This window comes from Alexandromys fortis, unplaced genomic scaffold, assembly GCF_014885135.2.
Source record: "Alexandromys fortis isolate MF-2015 unplaced genomic scaffold, M_Fortis_MF-2015_v1.1 scaffold_40, whole genome shotgun sequence".
Taxonomy (NCBI): domain Eukaryota; kingdom Metazoa; phylum Chordata; class Mammalia; order Rodentia; family Cricetidae; genus Alexandromys; species Alexandromys fortis.
The window spans coordinates 11,843,121-11,863,517 of record NW_026067966.1 but is presented as its reverse complement, the minus strand read 5'-3'; the positions used below and the strand labels follow the sequence as shown (position 1 = coordinate 11,863,517).

General features: G+C 40.0%; 1 protein-coding gene across 1 annotated transcript in view; it reads left to right on the top strand.

The window, feature by feature from the left end:
* Pard3b (par-3 family cell polarity regulator beta) overlaps positions 1-20,397 on the top strand; it is a 992,131-nt gene that overhangs the window by 580,540 nt on the left and 391,194 nt on the right. The window contains exons 13-15 of the mRNA XM_050154204.1: positions 161-293; positions 5,431-5,530; positions 13,243-13,358. Coding sequence (XP_050010161.1) covers positions 161-293; positions 5,431-5,530; positions 13,243-13,358 — 349 coding nt within the window. The remainder of the gene's footprint in view (positions 1-160; positions 294-5,430; positions 5,531-13,242; positions 13,359-20,397) is intronic.

Here is a 20,397-nt window from a genome sequence, read left to right as displayed (position 1 = left end):
ATTGAAAGACGTTTGGAATTCAGGGCCGTTTCATGAATGAAGATGTCCCTGCCTGAGACTCGAAGGGGGCTTCTGACGAGGACCATCCACGCTTGCACTCCGCTTCGACTGTCCAAGTTGAAATGTACTCTTAAAATGTAATTTTTGTTTCTGTCCCTAGGAGCCTACAGACTGTGGGGTGCTTTCCAGACCAAGTTTTGAGAACTGTCAAGAAGCTCTGAGCACCTCCAGGCGAAATGATGGTAGTCCATTGTATCCGTTTGGCACTTACAGTCCACAAAATAGAAGGAAAGGTAAGGTCTCTCCATTTCCATTCTCTTCGAATAGGGCACAAAGCCACAAAAAAAAAAAAACGGCTTTTTACTAGAAGAGAGAAAGGTATCAGGGACAAAGACAAGTTCATTAGGCAAAGTGCAGACTCTGTCACTCAGAGTCAGGCGAACTGAGGGGTGGGTGAGAGTGTTGACTCAGAACTTGTGAATCAGATTCCTGGCAAGGCTTCCAGTTTAAGTGACAGTTTCTGTGCTTGCTGCCCCAAACATGAGGATTTTGTTTAAAACAAACCATGGCTGGAGAATCAAAGATGGCAAGCTGTGAGTTTTTTGAAGATCATTTTTATCATTTGAAAGTTACCAAGCCCTCTTCAAAACCGCACGGATTTACACGACACCACGACGTGGCCGAGATGTGACTCACAGCCTTGTGCTTGGGTCCCAGATGAATGTGACAAGTAGCGGAACAGCACAGCTTGAGGCCAGACGTGGCAGCTGGACTGTGGTCCTCTGATGACACACTCTCTTATGACTGGAATGGATCACATTGCAAGTGGACTGCTGGATTTTCTTCATTGTTCTTTCAAGCTTACACCACAGGTCACCCAGAAACTTGTTTTATCCCCCTCTTTCTTCTTTCTTTTAATAGCTTTTACTTTTTTATATTGCAAAAGCAATACATACATATTCATTGTAAGAATTTTAGAGGAAAGCATTAAAAAGAAAATTTAATATTACTCATTCCTCTATCCATCATGGCTCCTAATCAATAACATTTTATGTAGATCTTTCAGATATTCTTTTCATGCAAATATGTATGCATAAAATGCAAGTAAAATGAAATTTAATAGGTAATTTCTAAGATTTTTTTCCCTCAATTTATAGCACATGATGAACATACTACATATCACTGAACATTCTACAGCCTCATATGCAGTGGTTGCAATTAACATTCTACCATCGATCCTGTGTTTTTAGACACATAAGATGTCACCAAACTATAACGGCACAGGAACAAATCCCAAACTCTGATGTTATTCTATCAGAATGAACTTGTGAATCTGAGATTGTCTGAGCATTAGACCGTTTCATCTGAATGAGATGTTGCAGGGAGTGAGGCGGGCAGGGATACCTCTGCAAGGTTTCTATTTCAAGTATCTGCTGTTTGTTAGATATATTGTTAAGCAATTTACATTCAAATTCAAAGTGTGTCATATTATTAGCCTCATTTTACAGGTGGAGATATAGAAGGTCTGGGAGCATAAATAATTTACCCAACACTATGCATATTTGATAAACCCGGAGCCTGGCTTCAATTCCTGTCCCTGGCTTTAGTTCATCTCAACCATGGCAAAGTCCTTACCTTCTCTTGTTCCCTCGGAACATGGAAGTCTTTCTACCTGATCCTAAGAATGTCTATGAAATGCTAACTTTACATTGTAACCAGATAAAAAGAATTACTCAGTCTGTCTTGGCTTACTTTAAGTAAACTGGACAGATATTGAGACTTTCACTTCTACTGTCCACAAAGCAGGGGAGGAAGAGACTTTCTTTGTAGAGCACAGAAACATCCTTAGAACTCTTAACTCTTTATGCTTTCTATCTGGGTTGAAAAAATTGAGTTCTTTGGTTACAGCAACGACAGATAATCTCTGGGAAGATTTTTCTATGTTCTAGTCCTTCTCAAACATAGATGCAGACAGAGCGGCTTTCATGCCAATGAGAAGGAAACAGCAGCAGCAACGACAAAGTCACTAAAACCCACTGCCAGGTGCCTGCCTCATTTCCTACCTTGGCTTTCCACATTGTGTGAAAATCCCAGGTCTTTTAAGACCGTTCCTATCTGCACTAGAAAATTCCTGGTCATGTCCACTGTGGAGTAGTGTGGTACTGTTAAGAGAGTAACCGAGATTGGCTACGTCATTGCCATAAGCCTCTTAGGCAACTAACCATCGTCTGCCTGAAGGAAATAAAGTCTGCCTGTTATCAGATCCCGGGGTGTCTTTACCATGCCAGCTTCGCGTAGCATGGACTCATGGCAGTTTCAGTTAGAGGCCAGCTAATAAGCTTACTATTCGTGTAAGCCAACTGACTTAGAGGTTTTATGAAGATTCTAAAATTAAAATACTGTCATCTCCTGCACTCATCATGGCCATTGCTTCTCTTCAAGTCTTCACATTTTGCACTTTGAGAAATTCCAAGAGTCCCTGAGTTTCAGAGCCAGTGAAGTTGCTACATGACAGAGACTTGTGAACTGTGATAGGGGTTAACTGACTTAAAAGGGCCTCGTTTAGCAGAACAAGGTTTATTTGACACAATGTAATGCCTAGTAAGGAGAGAAGCTGGGACAGCCAAAACATCAACTGGCCTCCTTCCCCTTTTTCTTTTCTTGTGTGTGTAAGGCTCCGTGTTGACATACTGGGCTCCATCCCATTCTGAATGGCAGTACATACTGCCCACAGTTTGCTCTACATTTTATTCTTTATTCTCTTCAAGCTGTTACACAGAAAAGAATTTTTAGAATAACATTTGTAAAATAGGAACAGCAGAAAATTCAGATTTGTTTTGGGAAATTGTTAGCTGGGCCTCCTGAGGAGGAAGTGTGGTGCTCCGGGATAGCAGCTGGAGGGAGGCTGTGTCCCTGGGGCTTTCTGTAAGCTGCTTAGGCCACTGGCCAGTCTTGACAGGTGCACCAGCTCTGGGATTCATGCTGATGGAGGAAGTCTCAGCACAGCCACCTCTAGTCTGACCCTTCTCCCCTTGCCCTCCACTCCTTCATCTGCCTGCATTGTCTCCGCTTCTGGCTTGGGTAACAGCTCAGGTGAGCCACTGCCCACATCCTTCTCGTCATCCACTGTTAGGTCTTCCCTCCCTACTTCAAATCCAATATTTCCACTTTGGGCCCTGCCCCACTATATCCATGTTCTCTGCGGGGTTTTGAAGAAATAATAAAATTGCCCTCGTGTTTGTATTTGTGGGGCTCAGAGTCCATCCAGCGCTGCATCCATAGCAGGAGGCCCTCTGCAGTGATGACTGGACATTGAATTCTCCTTCTCAGTTTGGCTAGTGTGGATTGACATTTTTATGTTATCAGATACCATCAGGAAGGCAGGCGTGTGTACAGTGCTGCGGCACTGTTATTGCCCTTAAGAAGAGTCTGAAGCGGGGTCATCAAGCTCTTTTGACTTGGCCATCATAGTGCAGAAACAACTACAATAAGTGTGCAAATAAGGGAGTGTGGCTATTTTCAACAACATTTTATTTAAAGGACAAATACTGAGCTAATTTCAGACCAGGGCCATAGCTTTCTTATCCTGTTTAAGGCCATGATTTTATTTATTTTTTTTATCCATCTCTCTGCTATTCTTGACTATATGGACTCCACAAGACAAAAACATAATATGGTAATTAAAGAGGGACATTTAACCAACAATAACTTAGGGACTAGAAAATATATTATCAGCATTCACAGGGATGTGTGTGGGTGCCTGTGTATTAGGAATGTACTCATATAGTCAGTTAATCCAGAAACATAATTTGTGTGAGATTAGAATTCTATGCTTGTTCACCTGTGCAGAGCTTAACAAAGGTGTCAGGGTCAAGAGAAGAAAGTTCAACAGAGCATGTTGTACACAGAGCCACACTAACATGATGTTGGCCTCTGCTCCCATCACCACACTGAGGAAAACAGCTAGACCCTAGGAATACAATAAAAATGAAAATGATGGCTATAATAAGACTATAACAATTCTGAAAGAGACAAAATAGAAGACAAAGAAGAAGTTACCTTCAGTCTAGTTAGAAAACTGTGGATGAATAGATTACAGCTTGCTAGCTCAACATATAGCTGTCTTCACAAAAATGGAACTGGATAGATGCGATGCAGGACTTACTTTATGTCGCTAATGCACAGAACTAAACATTGACAGGTGTCGTGGGAGCTGCGGGCTGTGTTCCTGCCTCCCTGCTTCCAGCCCCCTTGGCTAGCTTAAAAATAACAACACACAAATGTGTTCTTTTAAACACTGCTTGGCCCATTATATCTAGCCTCTTCTCGGCTAACTCTCGCACCTGGACTAGCCCATTTCTACTAATGTGTGTAGCACCAAGGTGCTCTTACTGGGAAGATTCTAGCCTATGTCCATCCTGGGTCGGAGCTTCATCGCATCTGCCCCAGAGAGCAGCTCATGGCGTCTGAGCTCACTTCCTCTTCCTCCCAGCATTCTGTTCTGTTTACTCCACCCACCTATGTTCTAACCTATGAGGGCCAGGCAGTTTCTTTATTACTTAACCAATGAAATCAACAGATTGCTATATGACACTCCCACATCAGACAGGTAAAGACAGATGTCATAGATGTGACAACTTGATGGAAGAAGAATGTTCTGTAGTCAATGAAGTCCAGACAGAGGCTCAGTCTAACAACTTATCAATAGGCTTTCAGGAGCCATTTAGGGAAAATGATATGATCTACAGCTCTTCTAATCCATAGTCATTTTGTTGTAATAAATGAAAGAATATTCAAAATGAACAATATGATTAGCATAATGTCTGACCCACAGTGTCTCATCAGAACTCATTTCTTAATAGTAACAGTGAAGATCAGGGTACATGTTATTTCTCCACCAAGAAGAGCCTGTAGAAGAATGCCATGTTTTGTTCAGTAGGAAACCACAAATTCAGACTCCAGTCTTTTGCTTACAAGACCTTACAGCACAGATACAAAAAGTTGGCCTTTCTCCCATGCTTTCTCCAAACAATGAGTATACAGAGTCTCAAAGCTTTTTCTTCATACTTTTTCTCACTCAGGTAAATTAAAAAGCCATAATTATAAAAATATTAAGGCATAAAAGACATGTTTTATGAGTCTCCTACAGATCAGGGATATTTTTAAGCACCAGGTTTTCACAGGTAAGAAAGGGTTGTTGAGAGGTGGAGATTTATATGTCATAGTGGCCAGTGAGTAGGTCACATGCATACACTCTAGAAGGCACTGGCCATCTCAGTCAGGGAGCATTCATGTGAGACCTTCCATTCCAGGTGAAACTTTATTGATTTCCAAGTTGGTTTATGTGTCTGAGAGATGGACTGTCACAAAAGTAGGCACTGAATTGTTCTCCCTCTGGCTTATACAGCTTTATTTGTTCCTTGTTTATAGACCTATTGCTTCCCAATGATGGGTGGGCCGAGAGTGAAGTACCGCCGTCCCCCTCACCACATCCTGCTCTGGAATGGGGCCTTGAAGATTACAGCCACAGGTATCGATAAAATGATATGTCATAAATGTTCCCTGTTAGAGGTTTTCTGGGAAAACTCAGCAACCTTATTTTAACTCCATTTCTTTCCAGAATGGAAATCTCGTAGTCTCCATTTTCCTTTTGGATGAAAGGATTTTCTGGCTAAGAGCTTACATTGTTCTTAATTGACTTCCTGGATTTTTTTACATCAATATTATCTAATTAACGTCACTAAGAAAATAACTGGTGTTTCTTTTCCAAATTTGAAGGCCATAGGAACAGAGCTGAAAGGAGACTTACATAGGAAGGTACAAAATAAAACGCTAGAAAGCATAAAGCTTCAGGTTCTATTTACTTTGTAATTGGGAACCACAAAAGGAATTTTAAAAATAGAAGCTCCAAGAAAGTTAATGGAACCTAAAAATTAAAGCAACACCATATAATCTAAAATATTGGAAAGGGTACCCAATATTATAGCCATTCTATAATAGAAACTAGAAAATCAATAACTTTTAGACTCACACAAGCATGAGAGGGGAAGATTTACTAAGCATACATACTATTTGATTAGGGGAATTCATAGATTGTGTTCTTCTGATGAGCTTTAAAAATCATTAAATTGTCTCTTTGCTATTTTCTGTATTTATTATGGCTGTTAAAAAATGTGTATTTTATTCCATTCTGCTTCCCATGATAATCCTGTAAAATTTCTTCATCTTTCTATTATCAATGCTGGTGTCATTTCTATTATTCTTTTTAATATAATCTTGTAGAAATTAGGTGACTTGAAATGTAGCCAACTCTACCGGAGACAAGCTGCCTATGCGGTACTACCTCTGATTTTTAGTATTTGAAGTCAGTTATTTTCCTCAAAACATTATCATGAGAATCACAATATGCTAACCAGCATTGATGGGGCTTTCGTAGAAGAACATATGGATGTCGTTAGTTTTGTTCATTTATCTGCATTGCCTGTCTTGATCCTGAACCCAAAATGAATTTGATGATGTACAGAAATCTCTCACCCTGACCAAAGGTCAATTCAAAATGGGTCACCTTAATTTAAAGCTTGAGACACTCTGCCTGCTAGAAGAAAGCATGGTAAGCTTACCTGAGCACTTTTTGAACAGGTCTTTAGCAGCACAAAAAAATAGTCCCTAGAATTGACAAGTGGAAATGGACGGAATTAAAGTATCTGCACAGCAAGGGAAACTGTCTTCAGAGAGGAAAGAAAGCCTACAGAATGGGAGAATCTCAGTCAGCTCTGTCCCAGCAGGGCTTTGTATGAAGAAAGCATTGGTATCTAAAATATATAAAGGTCTGCAAAAATTAAGGACAAAAAAAAACAGCTATGTAATCAATAAGTAGGCTAATGAAATGAATAGACAGTACTCAAAAGAAGAAACACTAATGTCTAGTAAATAATTCTTAAATGTTCAATATCCTTAGCAACCAGGAAAATGTAAACTAAAACCTTTTTGAAATTCTATCTCACCTGGGTCATCCTGAGTATTATCAAGAAAATATATGACAGGAAATGATGACAAGGCTGTCGAGGATGAGAGCCCTGTCCACTGCTGGGGGAAATGCAAAACTGTGCAATTATCTGAGCTGCAACAGGGGAAATCCACTGTCCACTACAGTCAGCCACAAGCCATCCAAATGCAGAGTTGGAGCACAGTCCTTAAGGACACATCTACAAAACACTCGTGCACCTGAGGTTCAGGAGACACTGTAGAAGAGGGTGTGGAAGGTTCATATGATTCGGATCAGGGACTTTGATGAGAGATTGTGTCTCTAGTAACATCTAAAGCTACATCTGCAAAGTCTCACCATCATGACTGCCCAAACATGAACTGGAAAAGGGTGACACGAAGGAACATGCCAAAGTGGATGAAGAAAATCCAGAAGGCTTCAACCCTACACAAAGCAGCCGAGGAAAGCTGGGAGTGGGAGAGGCGGCCTTCCCTACTGAAGCGCACACCAACCGGTTGTCCAGTGCCAACTGCTCAGTCCTGAAAACAAACATATGAGAAACATTATATGGACTCCACAGGGGAGATATAGGAATATATATATGTATGTAGATAAATGCACATAAAACTAATTAGTGAAAAAAAAAGAGTTCTTGGATTTGAAAGATGGGGAAAGGGTATATGTAAAGGTCTGGAATGAGAAAAAGAATAGAGAGCAATGTTATAATTAAATTATAATCTCAAAAATTAGGAAAGTACTTTCAAAACATTCATAGAATCACAAATATATGGTAAAATAAAATTAGAACCACCTTATGACCCAGAAAAAAAAACAGTTCTTGCCTTGTACCCAAGGGCTTCTCTCCTGCCACAGAGTCATCCCCAAAGCCATGCTTACTGCTGCACTAAGTACCATGGCAATGGAATATCACCCAGCCTAAATGCCCATCTGCTGGAAAGTGGATAATGAAAATGTCACGTATATGAATATGTATGCATTTTCTCAGCTATTTCAAAGACAAAGATAGGAAACTGCAGGATTATGGGTAGACCCGGAAAGCATATTAAGTGAGGTGACCCAGATGCAGAAAAACAAAACTCACATGTTCTCTCGTGTAATCAGATGTTTAATGTTGTATGTATGTAGGTATTGGATTGTGAGAGTGGGTATCGACTATGAAACCAGATAGGCAACCTAGAGAGGGAACAAGAAGTGTGGAGAAAGGGATGAGGGTACCCAAGGCTACATGTGACACAAAGTCAGGGATGCCATGGGATGACATAGTACAGGGAGTGCAGAGATGAGGAAAAAGCAGGGAAGAGAAATAATAACCCAAAATCTTTTTTGACAAAGGTCATAATAAAACCCAACTCATTTTAGGCTAATTAAAAAAATCCCAAAACTTTTTAAAGCAAATAAAAAGATTCATTTTTCTCTTAAAAAGATAAACACACAACTAATTAGGAAGGAGAGATCAGTGAAGAATGCCCTGGTAACTCAGAAGACTGAACCCCAACTCTGTCTGTAAGATGAAGGAAGGGTTACATCAAAAAAGTGTGATTTCATGGAAAATGAAGGGGCCCACGACACAAGAATGTGGAAGAAGAAAAGTCTTGATGAGAGAGGGAGGAATCCCTTGTTCAGTGTAGCTGAAACTTTGGCATGTGGAGGAAAATCCATGGCAGGTTTCTGCCATGTTCCATGAATATCGTATTTCTCTAGAAAGCAGTGGAGATGCATGGGACAGTTGAATACCAGGGTTGAGAGTGTCAACCCCTGAGTAATTTCAATTGTACATGGGGAAGCCATTGCCAACGAGACTCGTTAGACATGAGCGAAGCAGGGCCTAAAAGAAAGGAGAAATTATATAGGTAGAAGGGACAGAGACATTTCTGAGATGGATAAAATATGTCTTAATGCTTTGCAACTCCTTCCCCTCCTGGGAATCTGTGACCTATACCATCCTACAAGCCATTGTGTTGCCTAGGTGACCAGCAGTAGTGGGATTTGGATGTCTGAGCAGAGAGGAAGAACTGGAAGGGAGCCAGGGAAGTTGAGCAAGGAAGGCTGTCTCCTTGCCCTTCAAGTCAAACATGGGAAGCCCTCTATAGTGGAAATGTGTGCTTTCAGGGCTGGGGTCTCTAAGCAGAAGAGCTCTCTTGTATTAAGGGAAGGGGTCTAAAATTGATCAAATTTCATGCCTATTCTTTGAAGCAACACAAAATCAGAACTTATTTCTGTTATATCAATGATATGCCGGGAGAGAGAAGTTTAGAATTTGTGTGTCTGAATAAAAACAAAATGTATGACAAATATGTTTTTCTTATGAAGTCTCAATGAGTGACTGAAGTCAAACAATAACAAAGTATGTTTAGTATTTGTGCTGCTTAGTTTTTGTCTACTTGACAGTAGCTAGAGTTTTTAGGAAGAGGGACGGTGGTTTGAGAAAATGCCTCCATAAGATTGGCCTATAGGAAGTCTTTAGAGGTATAGTTTCTTGATTAATAATAGATGTGGGGGGGGTCCAGATTACTGGGGATGGTATCACCTCTGCGCTAGCGGTCCTAGGTGCTATAAGAAATCAGAGTGTGAAAGTCCTGGGAGCAAACCAGTGAGTAGCACCCATCCATTGTCTCTGTATCAGTTCCCTGGCTGCTGGACTATCTGCTGTAAGAAGATGAAAAAGACTCTTTCATCCCCGAGTTGTTTTTGGTTACGCTGTTTTACTACAGCAATAGAAACCCTAACTAATTCAATGTTCTTAACAATTTAGAAAACATTGGGTTATTCCTTTATTGTTCATATTTTCTCAGCCATACTTCTTCCCCCCATATGCAAGTCATAGACTACTGATGCTTCAAACACTTTTCTTGGCAGGTCCTTCAAATCTCTCTCCCTGCCTTTTACTTTCGGAGAATTCTCCTTGAACATCTACTCCTGACTCCTCTGTGTTTTTCATATTCCTGGTTTGTCACCATTTTCAGGACAACAGCATATGTTCTTGCTGTCCGTATTTATTCATTATGCAGCAGAATTTGACAAGAGTATCATTTTCTATTTGAGAGATTCCCTGGTTGTTCATGCTGAAAACACGGCCTTTATCTAGGACAAGTCTCTGGCCTGCTGTCAGGTTCCAGCTTTGCACTGCAGCCTACTCAGCCATGAGCACATGCCAACTTCCTTCAAAATTAAAATAGGTCATATTTTATAGTTAATCATTGTGTCACCCTCTCTCCAAATGCTTTCAATGTGTAGCATAAAATTGCAAGTGATTGTACCAGTCTAACTTACGTCCCTAATATATTTCCACATTAACTAATTCAGAACTACACTCACTGTTTCAGCGTGATGTCTGCTGACATCGGCTCTAATCCCATCACGTCTTGGAGTACCCTCACTTCCCTCCTTAACTATCTGCCAATCTGACTTCATCTTTATTTTACATTTCCATTTTGTACTATGGTAAGAGGGATCCTGCTAAATGAGCATTTTCAAACTGTGCATTTGGATACGTTGAAAATGATGTAACAGATGTATACAACATCAGATTAATGGATGTAATCAGACATATGTATCTATGTGCAAATGATTTATAACATTCATATGTGCAGCTTTCATTTATCCTATTTTCCTCAGTCAGATCTTAATATTTTTATAAAAATATATTTGCATTGTTTAAGCAGATTCTACCTTGATTCTGTATCAGATGTCATTCCTACCATATTTGTAGGATGGGAGAGGTAAGAATGATTATTTTCCAAAAGCTTAGAGAATTTGAGCTCTTATTCTTGGCATGTCAAGTATTGCCAAGTCTGAAAAGATGTTCTAAGAGGCTGAAATGGATTAACCAACACCTTCATCATCAGATGGGTAGATTTCCATAGTCATGAATAGAGTTCTTTAAAGGCAGTGAGGCCTTTGTTTTAAAGAGGAGTGTTCATGTTGGTCCTGAAGTCTTCCTTGAAGACTTTCATTACAATAGATAGCATATGCTTCCATTAACTACTTGTTTTTTTCTTACTTCGTCTCATCCACCCCTCGGTTGAAGCAAAGGAAAATCTAAAATGAAAGTGACTCAGGAGACTGAGTTTAAATCTTGAGTTTAAAAGGGAAAGACTTAATTGTGTGTTCCAGCCAGTATCTTAAGCCAAGCTTGTGACTCAGGTTCAGGCTTTTCCCTTGAGCAGCTGTGTGATCTGGGGCCATCAGGCCCCTTCTTTGGGCAGTAGACTCTTACCTAATAGATGCATGAGCTTTAACTCCTTCTGCCTCAAGCCTTTGAATCTGTAAAGATGATGTGTCTCACTGACATTAGACCTGCATCCCCACACATGATAAAAATCATAAGATCTTACGTGCAAATAAAGAATGAGTAGAGACACATGTATCACATGCCTCTGCAGCACCAAAGCCTACGGGGTGCCCGTGATCTCAGTGGTGTCTCTGAATTCTACAAAATTGGGAGGAAAAATGGGGGTGTTTCCATTAGACCACAGAGGCATCAGTAACACTACATAAGCCAAGGACTCTGGAGCACAGTTGGCATACTCTGCCATCGCTAGGTATCACGTCTATAGCATTTGAAGGTTTCCTCTATTGACAATGCAACCAGATACTGAGAAAGAAACACCTGGAATCTTAGTAACCCTGAAGAGTCAATTCAAACTTTCTGCATTGTTTCCATGAAAACAGGTGTAATCTTTGCATTGGAGAGAGCCCTGAGTCCTCATTCCAAAACCACCTTGATTCACAGGGGGAAAAAAAAAGATAATTAGGAATTTATTAATACTAAAATATGATTAACATTGAGTTTTTACCACGCGATGGGCACTATTCTTAGTGTCTTGCATATCTGAATTTATTAATTTATTTAAACCTTACAGAGAAGTTCTATTACTTCACATTGTATAGATGAGGAAACTAAGGCCGAAGGGTGGACAATATGATTACACTCCTTTATATATGAGGGCAGTGAAGTGCAGAGAGATCCAATGTCTTGCCCAAGTCACACAGCAAGCAAGTAGCAGAGCCAGGACGTAAACTGTCCGTTGTGCTCTGTGCCCTGACTCTTGAGGACTGTGGCACCTATTAGGACCCTTTGTGTTTCTACCCACGGCATCATAATAGCGGAGATTCAGTTATTCATTCATCAAGGTTACTATTTAATATTACTGACAGGAAATATTAAATATCAGGGGTAAAAAATTCATTTTTTAAAGAAAGCAATGAAACTTGGGTAGTACATTTAGTTTGAAAGTTAAGATTCTCCTCTACATTTTAGAGGGACCTTCATTCAAGGTTAATGTTGCTTCTGCTGTTTGTCTAAAATCCCAGACTCTTTAAAGGTCACTCTCGGACCTTTCATGTTGTCAAAGAACCCTACTTGTCATCTGACAGAACCATCCTGGAATGAGCAGCATGTATGCGCTTTAAAGGAGAAAGAAAGCCGTTGCAACTTAATTTATACACAGTGTGTCCATACTTATTTCTAAACAAATATAAGCCACTATCTAAAATTTCCTTATATAGTCCTTTCTACTGAATCCCCAATCAAAACAGAGTGTTCAGTAGAAGCAAAATTCTTTAGATTGACCCCAAGTACTAAAAAAATCCATAAAGGGCATTTAATGTGTTTGTGTCCAAGTCGTCAACGGTGCTGTTCCTGTGGCTTCCTTTTGGTTTTGTTGATGGACAGAATATCTACTCAGCATTACCGTTCCTCTTTGAAGATCACCTAAAGAGGTAAAACTCAATCTCCTGCAGCCGTCAGTCATTCAAGGTGGTTTTCTTTAAGGAGATGTCATTTCGCTGCTCTTTAAAAGGGCCCACTTATCCCATAGGAATCTCTTAGCCCACTGTGGGCTTGGCTAATATCTAGCAACATCCTTTGAAGTGCTGGGGCTTCCCAGGCACCCCTCATCCACCTGAAGTTATATAGGATACAGCAGTGTCCCAATTAGCAGAAATGACTGAGGAACAAAAGACGTTATTAGCCCACGTACATTTTAGCAAATTTTTTCTGCAAAATAAAATGTATAGGCCACAATTGTTGCAATTCTATAAAAGAAGTCTGAGAAACAAGAATTGATTTAAAATACATGGCTGCAGGCTGAAAAGAGGGGGTGTATTCAGTGTGAGAACTATATATTCATGTCCATTCATAATCTTCCTCCCTCCTTCCTTATTTTCTTCCCTCCCTCCCTGCCTGCCTGCCTCTTGCTGTAAGCCTAAATATAATATATACCTTCTTTCCACAGCTCTGGAGTGGATTCCACAGTGTATTTTCCAGATCAGCATGTCAATTTCAGATCTGTGACACCAGCCATGCAGCCTGATTCAGTTAACTTGAAAGCCTCCAAGAGCATGGACCTTGGTAAGTGACTGGGACGTGCGTCCAGGTTGCTTTCCCAGGGCACCACCACCAATCTGTCTTTCCAAAAGTCCAGTTTTTGTTCCTTCAACTGCAGAAGCTCAGAAAGGCACTGCTCACGTCTTTGCATTTCCTCCCCACACGCACTGTGATTAGTCTGTTTGTGAAGGAGAGATGCTGGTTTCTATGAAACATTCCACATGATTCTCTCCCTCTGGAGCTCAGGAAAAACCTAATTCAGGAAAACTCGAATGCCACAAAAAATCTTCATCCCTCTTGCCTTTGCTTTGGTTCAGCTCGAGCACACCGTGCCTGGTGGGCCTACCTATGCTCAGCCAGGCAGGTTAGTGAGGTCAAAGGATACTTCCCATTGGTTTCTTCAACCAAATATCCCTAAATCCTATGACGCTAGAGAGGTGAGTTGTCCCTTAGGTGTGTCATACTGAGGGTGTTGAGGTACCCTAGTGTGACACCTAAACAATGTTACTGGCATTCTGAAGATCATAGGCTTCAAGAGGAGCTCCAGGACTCTGGCAACGATTTTGACCAGGAATTGGGGCTGTAAGACTTCTTAGACACTGAGGAACATTATTGCTGCCATCTGGGATCTTAGAAGAAGAGTATAGCATACACTCAAAGCAAAATACTCATTGCATATCAAGAGCTCAGGGGCCAACCTCTGCAATTGTGTTTTCTTGAGGTATGTTATATATTTCATTAATAGTAACAAGGAAGCAGAATCATCCAAATAGCAAGCTCTACCCAATGATCTGATAAATGGTGTTTCTCTCTTGCTCATTTACAGCCGCTCAGAAAAACGTTCAGTCACAATGAAACAAGGGAAATTGATTCTATTTTCTGTAAATTAACTAAGTCGCTGGGAAGCATTTGCTCGAATCACCTATAGTGTGAGACAGAGAGAAAGCTCAGCCAGGAGGCTGCCCCGAGCACTGATCGTAAGGGGGTTTTCTCGAGAGCAAACCCGTGACAAACCGAAGGGCTAATGTACAACAGTGACATCTGTGATTACTAATACGTTAAGGAGCAATTCATTTTCGTGAAGTGCTTGATAAACATTTCCTGTTCTGTCTTCCCAGTTTCTCCATAAATAAGATGAGTGGATAAAAATGACTCTTAATTTTGGGTAGGGAAATATATTGCTGTTTTTCTTCATTTAATTAAAAAAGGCTAGCATTATAATTCTAAAATCTGTGTCAAAGCTGAAAACAGTATATCATCCATTTTAAGAGAGAAAAAACCCTCTGTTTACAAAATTATTAAACCTCAGTCATGTCAAAAGTTTTCTATTAGTTATTTTTTGTAAATGTTATTAATTCTTTGAGACTCTCATAGGCTGTTTTTGATTGTATTTACCCCTTCCCCTAACTTCTTGCAAATCCACCCCCTTCCCTACTTACCCTACTTATTGTACTTTTTTGGTATATCCATCAAATCCATTAGTGCTGTCCACGTATTCTTGAGGCTATGGCTGTCCACTGGAGGGTGTCTGACTTATCAGGGACGACAGCTTTAAAGAAAAGTGAACCTCCCAGTTTCAGTTGCTAAGGTCCGCAGCTAGAGGCAGGACTCCATGCCCACCTCCTCTCTCCATGATGGAATTCGGTCTGGCTTGAGCTTACCCTGGTCCAGTGCATGCTGTCCCTGTTAGCTCACAGCTGACCCTGTTTCCTGCAGTCACCACCATCTGAACGCTGGCTCTGCCTCTCACTGAATGCCCACTTCTACAGCAACCCCCGAGTCTTGGGAAGAGGGTGCAGGATACAGATGTCCCAGTTAGACCTGGGATAGTTTCTCACTCTCTGCTCTTTGCCCAACTGTGGATCTCAGTATTCATCACCATCTACTACAAATAAAGCTTCTCTGATAAGGGTTGAGAAAAGCATTGAGCTAATACTGACTTTTTCTTTTGTTTTTAGAAAATTTTCTCTTTGAAATTGAATTCTTATTTCTAAAATACGTACATTAGTATCCATCCATTGCATTTTATTGTACGCTCTAATGAACAATGACAATAGTAATATTTGTCCAATTTACACAACTATTCATGGCTTATTTTATTTAGGACATAAGCTAAAAGACTTTCTTTAAAACGCACTATAGCAAAGTATTTTAGTTGGATGCTATTAAAACATTTTTACAGCAGTTGTCAAAAGCTGAACCCATTCTGAGAAGCATGAATCTAAGGCTAAGGGAGTTTGGGAGTAAGCAGTATAGAACCATCTTGGTCTTCTTCCCAAGAGAGAAAATGGAGTGAGCTTAATAAATGTGTTGTCCTTCACAGCTAGTAAACCCAATGATGGTCCAGTGCTGAGCATTTGGAAGCATCTCCTCTTTGATTAGAGGAGTAGAGCGATGTATAGTTTAAAGCACCATTGGGAACTCTGAAATACATACTATTATATTATATTATATTTATTATATGTTGTTGATGACAATGTTTAGGGGACTAATTCTCTCAGCAGGAAAAAAAACAACTTCAAAAGTTAAAAGCTAATAATAAACCCTAGGGCTGTAAATGTTCAACTGGTAGAGTGCTTGCCTGGCATGCACAAAGCCCTGGATTTAACCCTCACAAATGAAACCTACAAGATTTAGGCAGAATACTCACATAATATTTTTTAACCTGGAAAAAGCATCAGCCTCACATGGGTAAGAATACAGAGACATAAAAGGATAGGCGTTCATATTTGTTTATTGAGTGATGACTTTGGACTGACCAGTTCTTTGTCAGATCTAAGTGTGCCGGTAGATGATCACAGATGCTTACAATTCCAGCCACTTTGGTGGGTGGCAGTGGAGCTTGACCTAAGGCCAGCCTGGGCTGTGCAGCTGACACCGTCTTTGGAAAAATCTGTAGGAACCATCAGTAACCACATTTCCGTGTTGCTCTTGCTGCCGGGTCGGAAGATGACTTTAACCTGTATATTGAGTCAGTTCACATGTTAGGGTGAACTTTTAAAGGTGAGGAGATTCCAATTACTTCTTTTGACGTGTATTTCCAAAGAAGGGCAAGTCTTATGAAAACTTCAGCCTCTGCTCCCCCATCCCATTCCCCTAATCACTAAGCACACAAGGGTCTTGTACAGAAAAGGCCCTGCCTGTTTGGCTGTCCACACACGTTTATGCCCATGTACCATGGAGTCATTGCACAGCTGTGTCGTACGGAAGGAATGAGTCTCCTGATTTACACTTTACTTTTTGTCTTTCCTATTTAAACGGAACTTGAGTTTGCCTGAAAGTTTTATTTTGTGTATTTTTTTTTGACCAGTTGTATCTTCTTTATCTTGAATTTATTTATTTATCTTTGCCAGTATTTCCATTTGTTATTTTATGCTATTTTCAGAATATTGTTATAATGTTGTAAATCATTACTTGTGTCTTCACTTGATATCCTTTATCATAAAACATGTTTGACGGGACTGACATGAGGTCTTACTGTGAAACCCCGAGGACCTGATTTTAGCTGCTTAGTGCTCATCTCAAACACATGAAAGCCCAAACGTTAGTCACTTCATAATGCCAGAATTCAGGAGGCACACAAGAAGAGCTCTGGGGACGCACTGGCCAGCTAGTGAAGGCAGTGACCTCCAGGTCCAGTGAGAGACCCTGTCTCAAATCTCAGGTGGAAAGCGATTGAGATTGACTCTGAGGTCAACCTCTGGGTCCTTCACAGTTAGGTCCTGATGCCCCTCCCCCCAAAACACCAATAGTTTAGATTTATTATCATATAAACCCATCTTGTCTTCCTTTTGTTTTTGTTTTGTTTGGGACTCTACTGTCTGTTTATCTCTTTTATTTTCTTCCTAAGGCTTTTGGGAAGAAATGATTGATAATATATCTTATTCATAGTATATAAGGTAGAAGAATATGTCTTCAGAAAAAAAATTTATATTTGACTTTTCCATCCTTCCATAATTTGTAATGCAACCTGATTAAATGCTAAATTCCTTTATATTAGTGCCTGGGTTGGGTTATAGACCTGCTCGTTTATTGGTATCTAAATCTGCCCTGCACAAGTTGCTATCCTGTACAAATTTTCATGCTGTTGCTTTGAATTTTAGTGACTTATAGGATAATTCTCCTCTGATTTATTTTTTTAAGTAGAATACTTGTTTTTTTTTTTTCAGTTAAATCACTTTGGTTCTTCAAATGTATTGTCTGTCCCAGGAACATTAGAATCAGATAATCAAAGTGAGTTTAAATACTCAATAGGAATGTTTCCTCAGTGTGCATGTGTGTATGCATGCATGTGTGGACGTGTGCTTGCGTGCATGTTTGTGTGCATGTGCACAACATGCATGTGTGCATGAGTGTGTGTGTGTGTGTGTGTGTGTGTGTGTGTGTGTGTGTGAATGGTATCTATACTTCCTGTGGGTTTCTGATAGAAACACTTTATCAGGTTAGATGGGCTTCTTTGTAGTCCTAGCCTCCTGGATTTTTTTAATTACCCCTTTACTCTTTAAATCAGGAATGGGTATTGAATTTTATTAAGTATTTGTAAGGGTCTATACAGGGGGACAGTATATAATTTTCTTTGCTAATAAACCAGAAATGGATTAGTTAGTAGCTTATACACAATAAATCTCTGATTTTCTTTGAATAAGTGTTTTCTCCGAACTTGTAAATTCTTTTGATTAGCTACTGTTTTATATTTTAAGCTGCTGCAGAGGGTTTCAGTTCCACTCTCTTAAAGCGTAACGCAAAACTGACAGCAATTTTACTTGTTATTCTTGATGTTTATGTAACCACTCTAGATTTCGGGAGGCCATTTTGCTTCAATATTTAGCAGATATTTTTGGAGTTTGCATGTGGTCATGTTTAAGACAGATCATTGATGATTAAAATGATAAGGACAAGAAATTTATTTTTAAGCAATTGGCCATAACTGTGCTTATTCAAGGCCAGGGCCCCATTTAAGTTACTGGGTAGAAACTTCTGGCTTTTCCAGAAAATCAATCTTTCCCTACTAATTGCAGACTTTACTCTATTTATTTAAATTACCAGAATTACTGTGTTCAGTCTGGATCCCTTTAATTTGTTCATAATTGAGCTTGTGTGGGTGCTGAGTTGGAAGCCCTCAGAAGCTGAATAACACAGCTGCCTTTTTGGCCTTTGGCATAGGGTTCCCCCCCAAGAGCTGCCCTTGTTGGCAGAATGCCAGCTAGTTACATTCAAAGACTTTTTGATGAGGCATAAAAATCTTTAATTTCCAGGCTTGGTGTTTTATGACCCCATAATCGTGTTTAAGAATTAGTCTCAATTATTTAAGGGACAGCACTTCAAGATTTTGGTCCCTTTGTTGACCTAATCTATAGCCCCATTCAAAGTCAAGTTTAAAACACTGTTTCTCACAAGATTTTTCTTTTTTTTTAAAAAAGAGTTTTGTGCCTGTTTCCATTTGGGCCTCGCACTCTGTTTCAGACAGGGAGAGGGCTGGGGGCGGGGCAGCTGAGGAGCCCTGGCCAGCTGTCTGCCTCTGCTCAATGCGGGAAGTGAGAACACAGTGATACAGGGGCAGGCAGATGAAACTGTAGGCCGTGTCTGGTTCTGGCCATGAGGGCGGCTGCTATCACAAGTACCACGGTAACTCAGCAAGAGGAATAGGTCGGTTGGTTGTCTTTCAGGGTGTACAAGTCTGCATTTTTATTCTTTGTTAGTTTCTTCTACCCTTTCAATTAGAGAATGTCGATACACACAGCGGATGGAAACCATATACAACTTGACTTCTTGTACCTATAAAGGCAAATCCTACAGATATATTTTGAATAGAACTCTTTCAGAGATGTGGGATATTCCTCTTTGAAAAAAACTTGGCATCTCTCATGTCAGATTGAAGATGAAAATGATATAAATTAATATTAACCCCAATTTGCCTCTCTACCACTTTGTTTTTTAATTGTTTCTGTAATGATATACTTTATTTTTGTAATAAAATATGAAAAACAACCTGGAGACTGAATATTAAAAAATGTATAGTTATATATTCTGATATTGTACTAGTTTACTAAAATGTTATGTATTAATGTATTTTCATGTAAAACTTTATTCCCATGGTCTTCTTTATTACTATCAATAAGCAATGCCTCTAAAGATGGTAAAACCTGAATCAACTATTCCTTTTTCAGACCTTAGTCTGACATTTAAATAACAAACAAATTCAAAGGATAGGAAAGCGGCTGATGGTTCATTGTTGAGGGTCCCTATTAATATCAGGAGAAGAGCTGAGTCACTGGGTTCCTTGTTAATTTTTCTCCAAGTGCACCAGAAGGATATGTATCTGCTGGAGAAGTGGGGCCCCCTGCATAGGGGAGCTAGGGCTGTTGTTCCTGTGGGGCCCCCTGCATCCAGGAGCTACAGCTGTTGTTCTGTGCTCTAAGTGGACAGGATTGTGTAATGGCTGTCCTAGATCCCTAGAAACCATCCAGAGTCCTTCTCAGTCTGCATGAGAAAAAAAAAAGCATGAAAAAAAAAAAGACCCGATTCTCGCAAAGATGGCACATTCCCAAAACAATTGGTGTTCTCAGTGTGGGTCCTCACGTATTCATATCCATGAAATAAAAAGGGGATAAAAGTCTGGTGACCAATGGCAATGTGCATGGGCTCTATGAAGTAACGCGGGCCACTTTTCCTCGTTATAATTTCTGTATGGACAACTCAGGGAAATATCATATGTGATATTGACCTTTAATATGATTTTTTGTTTATTGATTGAGATTGATGGCCTAAGTTATATACTGAAGGGTAGGTGTAACATTAGAATGCCCACTCCTGAAATATACTAGGTTCATTGTCCCCCAAAGGAAGATAAAGAGCAAATATGATAAGATTCTGTGCTTGGTCTTTCTTAACTGCCCTAAAAGAGAAAAACAACAACAACCTCAGCAAGAGATGTGCCCCTTAGATAGTTAAGCTCCAGTGAGCTAGGAACCAAGCATGCAACTCTGCATTTCAAAATGTCAAAGGAAAAGATTTTGAAAGTTTTTAGCACAAAGAAATAATATGTGTTTGAAGAGATTAATGC